This window comes from Aulonocara sp. 'chitande type north' Nkhata Bay, linkage group LG11, assembly GCF_057382095.1.
Source record: "Aulonocara sp. 'chitande type north' Nkhata Bay isolate Kocher_YH1m ecotype deep benthic linkage group LG11, A_spYH_male_GT1.1, whole genome shotgun sequence".
NCBI lineage: Eukaryota > Metazoa > Chordata > Actinopteri > Cichliformes > Cichlidae > Aulonocara > Aulonocara sp. 'chitande type north' Nkhata Bay.
Window position 1 is genome coordinate 11,491,636 of NC_141354.1, and position 5,648 is coordinate 11,497,283.

The 5,648-nt window shown below is 41.3% G+C and overlaps 1 protein-coding gene across 1 annotated transcript; it reads right to left on the reverse strand.

Annotated features, from left to right (window-relative positions):
* Positions 1 to 1,054: 1,054 nt before the first annotated feature.
* Positions 1,055 to 3,323, reverse strand: tpbg (trophoblast glycoprotein). Its single transcript, XM_086310571.1, has one exon. It carries the CDS (start codon positions 2,793 to 2,795, stop codon positions 1,662 to 1,664), a length of 1,134 nt encoding a protein of 377 aa, XP_086166697.1. The 5' UTR covers positions 2,796 to 3,323; the 3' UTR covers positions 1,055 to 1,661.
* Between the last annotated feature and the right edge of the window lie 2,325 nt (positions 3,324 to 5,648).

A 5,648-nucleotide genomic window follows, 5' to 3' on the forward strand; every position in this document is an offset into this window, starting at 1 on the left:
CTGTGAAGGAAATCTGTGCAAGAGGCACGCTGCGTGCACTGGAAATAGCATGCTGCGGGCAACGTGAGCCCCTTCATTAAAGAAACTGAGGAATAGGGAGATGATTATCTGTAATCTCTTCTTTTTTTAAAGGCCAAGGAAGTTCACAGTTGTTCCTGCATGCAGACACAACAAACATCATTATTTTGTACTGCTAGATGGCAACACGCATGGCATCCCTTCAAAGGAATACCACGCATTATTAAATTATTAATCCATACTATAGTGGACAACATGAAAAAAAAGAAATAACCCTCCCCCCAATACAACAGCAACTGACAGATGAGTAAAAACACTAATGACTTACTTCCAGGGATGCAAGTTCACCTAAAGAAGGGTTACATGAAAAGAAAAGCTGCTTGGGCTCATTTCCATAATACCTCCGTGTGCCCCCATGAGCGCCAGCATCTCTGGTTTGGTTTTTCTTCATTTGCATGTGCCATGGAGCGACACGAATACTGATTTTTTTCCCGGGTTTTTGCAGCTGGAGCATATTGAAATGCTTACAGTAAACGCTGGTAGGAGCTGTTAGTAGTGAGATTAGTCTTCTGGCTGCAGTGCAGGCTCACAGACATTATTCTGGGAGGGGACGGGGTCACAGCAGAGCCAGTGGTTCTTTATCAGACACACAGCGTGAAGTAAATTGGACCGGAGATAACAGTTGGGCTACTCTCATCACCTTTAAACCCGCAGACAGAAGCTCATTTGAATTCAGGACGTGTCCTCTATTCAACATCAGAATTTGACTTCTTTCCACAGAAAGTTGCTTGTTAATGAGAACACAGCCGTACACTGTTACCCTGGAGATACTATAAGTGGCAAAAGTGCAAACGTTTCACACATTGCTGAGCTCGCTGACAGCTGGAGTGAGATTTAGTGTTTGTCATGTGGTTTTTAGCCGAGTTGTGGCCCTGCCTCAGGAATGTAAGTGTGTGTGTGTGCCCGTGAACTCCTTCATCACAGCTTTGGGATCACATTCCTCAGTCTTACAATTAAAAAGCCCTCAGTCGAGACAGATACCAGCAATCCAGAGGCATTTTATTCAGCTCAATATCATCACAGGAGAAAAAAAAAAGAGCAATCACATCCACCTAATAAATCCGAAGAGCTAATGCAGTGTGCACTATAATCATTCAAAAGAAGGCATACTGTATTACACATGTTCACGTTTAAAAAACAAACTCAAGCAGTGTAACATTTGTCTGCAGCTGAGGCTTTACGAGAAGGATGCAACGACTGGCAGTGTGTTTTCACCAACTATTCTTTTAGTTACAAGTCAGTTCCCTTCATTCGTTTATCCTTTAGGGGAAAGTAAAAATAGAACATATCACTCTTTGCAACTGTCCAGAAAACCCCTTTCCCATGACTCATTGTCCATGCACTGTTACACAGAGACAATGCTGCTGACATTGCAGCTGCCAGGTGACTGGTACGGGACATGCGGCAGTGGCTGATGGGGAAGTCACTAAGGGGTGGGTAAAAAGGAGCGGCGACAGGTGCGAAGTCTGAGTATCATCATGGGGTGTGGGGGAGGAAGACTTTCATGCAAATCTTAATAGTATAAAGTCATTTATTATCTCACTACACGGTCCCAGGCTGGTGCCACGCTGTACGCCCCCTCTTCACACATCTGAATTGATGCTCAGGTTGGCCAAACGTGGGTCAGAGTTTATCTCATACCTGTAATGATACCCCTCCATGTGGTCCCTACAAGCATCCCGGATGTTGTACATCCACCGTTTGATGCCCTTTCTGTTCAGGTAGAGCACCAGCAGGAATATGACACCGATCAGGGCCAGCACCAGTCCCAGGAACACGTAAGAAGTCCCCAGCACGCCCTTCATCTCCATCGAGCACTTCAGCTCGTACTTCTCCAACTGCAGAAGTGGCTGGCGTCTCAGGTCCTTGGGGTTCGTGCAGGTCAGGTTCTGGACGTCGACGACCTGAGTGGAGTTCTTCAGCCACATCAGCGTGTCCTCGATAAAGCAGTTGCAATGCCAGGGGTTCCCTGCCAGCTGGATGCGGAGGTCGGGCTTAAGGCTGAACTCTGCCATCATGATGCTGGACAGATCTTTCAGGCTGTTGTTCCTCAGGTCAAGGTCACGCAATGGGGGCACTCTGAGAGTCCCGTTGTGGATGTTGATGATGGAGCTGTTCTGCAGGCTGAGGCTGACCAGGCTGGAAAGACCAGTGAATATATCACTGGGAAGAATCACAAGGTCATTGTTGGACAGATCCAAGACTGTCAGCTGGACGAGGTTCCTGCTGTGCAGGAAATTTAGAAGCTCATCTGTGGTGGAGTGATTGTGCAAAGACCTACTGAGGTTCAAGTGTTGCAGTTTATTGTCACTGGGGAAAGCGCTTTCACTGAAATGCTGGAGTGTGTTGTTGCTCAAGTCCAGCCACACAAGGTTTGGCAAGTTGTTAAATGCCATTGTATCCACATACTCCAGCTCATTCCCACTGAGATGGAGCTCTGTTAATAGCTCCAGGCGGGTTGGGAAGGAGTTCCCACTAATACGGGAAATGCTGTTTCCTGACACAAATAGAATTTTGGTGTTGTTTGGTATGAAATGCGGGATCCTGTCCAAGTCCTTGTTTTGGCATTTCACAGTTTGTGAGGAGCACAAGCATTCCTCCGGGCACCCGTGACCGGACGGCACGATCGCGAGGAGGAAAAGTAAAAACATCACGCCGGACTTTCGGAGTCTCCCTCGCGTGCCTCCGCAGTCACTATCGCACAACGTGCTTGACATGCGCCTCTTGGAGTTTGGAAATCAGTGTGCGCAGAGCGTGCGTAAGGAAATCGTTTTTAAAACAATCCAAGCGTGCGACCCCTGCTTCGTTATTCGTCCGCGGTGTGGGGAACAAAGGAAAGTTTTTCTAACACCGTTTCCCACGTTTATCCTTTCGAAAAATGCCCCCAGTTCCAACTCCATACAACTACCGCCACACCATCCTTGTTTAGGATGAGTCTACATTTCAGTGAAGCAGGCAAACTTCTCCGATCCTGTTTCTTTGTCTTCCCAGTCTCAGGCTTTTCGGAACATTAGAGGTACACGATATTTCCCCCCCTTTCCTTAGCAAAACAAGCAAATCCAGAATATTTATTTCTTCTTTTTCTTCTTCTTCGTTTTTTTTTTTTACATCCAGTTACTTATTCCGGCTGCCGGTTTCCAAACAGACAAAACTCTCGTTCTCCCAGAGGTGCCATATATTACAAACGTATTTCCAGCATTCCGCTCCTCCTAATCGTTGCGCGTCAAGAGGGAAAGACCAACCGCAGCAACACAGTGCAGACCATTGCAAGGAGGGAGCGTACCATTATTCAAGAAAAGAGGGGGTGAACAGAAAACTCCCACAAGTTTTCTTCGGCCTTCAGTTTTATTTCTTATGCTTATGCTTATAAGTGGTTTATTTTTTTTATAAACCTAACCTGAAACTCTTGCAGTATTCATAAATTGGCTCGCAGTATGTATGAAGAGGGCTGAATAGTTCATCTTAAATGGGACATGGGCTTATGGATAGTTTAGTGTGGAAGTGTTAACATTCATTTTATTCCTGAAAATCGCAGTTACTTTCTGTATTAAATAATAAAATGTTCTATATAGTCTCAAAGAAATCAAGAACAGATTTAAAGAAGCAAGCCAGTCTGGCTGTTGGATTAAGTGTTATATATTAGAAAGAACGAGACACAGCACTGTCATTATTAGTATTATGATGTGAAGACATTATGAAGAGAGATGGAAGGGTTTTGTGCTCATGCACACTTCAGTTGTTTTCTTATATTTTAAATTTTAATATGTCACTGTTCTACCCTACAGGAGTCTAGATTTCCTTTTATAAATAACTGTAGCGTTTGGATTGAATGACTTGTCAAACATAAGTTAAAAATAAATGTAATGAAGCTCTAATAACTCATGAATAAAACGGAAGCGGTACTTGATATTCTACAAAAAGAGGAGGTGACCCTGCATGAGGAAAGGGAGGGAAGGTAAAGGATTATCAGTCCTTATTGCATTTTTATGAATTGTAGTTTTTACTAAGCAACAGACCATAAATCAGTATTTTGCACTGTTTAGTTAAAAGGAAAAGGGCGCTTTCATGTGGTCTCTTATGTCAAAGGGTCACCAGATGCCCTTGCTTACCCACTCATCCGAATTTCTCAGACTTGGGACCAGCACTGGGAATACACCAGCTTGTGTCCTCCTGAGTCTGGGTTCGTGTGTCTCCTCCTGGTCTCAAACTGGGGACAGTTTGCTTACATGATGAATCTATGAAGATAAACGAGGAACACCGTGAAGATTTATTACATGTCAGCGAAATACTAAATTAAATAACAGTAAAGAAAACACAAAAAGTGCCTGGATATTGTGTATTAATATAGTACTACATGTGTAATTTCTAAACATGGTTTTGATCCCCATTAATTATGGCAAAACTGTTTGGCTGTAATTGTACCTGACTGCGGCCTTGTAGAAGCATCGTCTGGGCAATTGAACAAGAGTCATAAGATTGAACGGTGAGGGAGGGAGTGCTCATTAATATGGCATATTTGGGAGCAGCCCCTAGTGTGTATCTGAGCGTAATCTTAGCTTTACCCTCCTTTGATCCTCTGCTATAGTCCTGGCAAATATGCCAGTCATCTGTGTAATTCCATGAAACCTGGATTCTGAATATCTAACTACATGATGCTTTTCTGGAGAACCTAGAAACTTTACATCTTCTTGTTATATTAACGCTAAATGTGGTAAACTCAAAATGTTGATCATCACATAAGTTTTATTCACCGTTGAAGAAACAAAACAATGATCAGAGATGGTTTTTAAAACCTTTTCTATCCTATTAGTTTATCCTCAAAGTTTATATTTAAGTGTGAATAGCATTAGTCATTTAAAAAATATTCAATAATGAATTCTTGCTTCTATGGAACGCTTATTATTGTCTTTTCTCTTGATTAATCTGCAAGCTTGTTAAGATGTAATATTTATGGTATTTATGTTTTCATTTTTTGTTTTTATTATGTTATTATTCATTAACATATGTACAAGGTACAGTTATTTGAGTTTTGTATTTTCTGATCATTTTTTGTTTTTATTTCTTTTTGACTTTTTGTTTTTAATTCAGTTTAGTTTTAGTTTGGTTCCATACTGGGTTTTCTTGTTTCAGTTTACTTTTTGAACTTTTAAAATTTTTTAACAGTCTTGTAGACACACAGAGTCATCAGCCAAACTGTAACTATGATAATAATAATAATAATAATAATAATAATAATAATAATAGTTATTATTATTTATTTTATTTTCATCAAACTAAGAAATACTAAAACTAAGGTTTTCCTCTATATTTTTTTTATTATATTTTAGTTAATTTTGAGGTCACAAAATCGTTTCAGTTAGCTTTATTTTTTCCCCAGAATATTTTATTTTTATTGTAGCTACCTAAAAAAAATTTTTTATGCAGTTTTAGTTTTTCATTTTGTGTTAGTTAACCAGAATAATCTTGGTATAGGAAACTAAATGTCAAAATCGCATCCTATGACATCACCCACAGAGCGACTGACCGCCCCAAAAATCCGCCAATAGGACATCAGGATGCAGGAGCCGTGG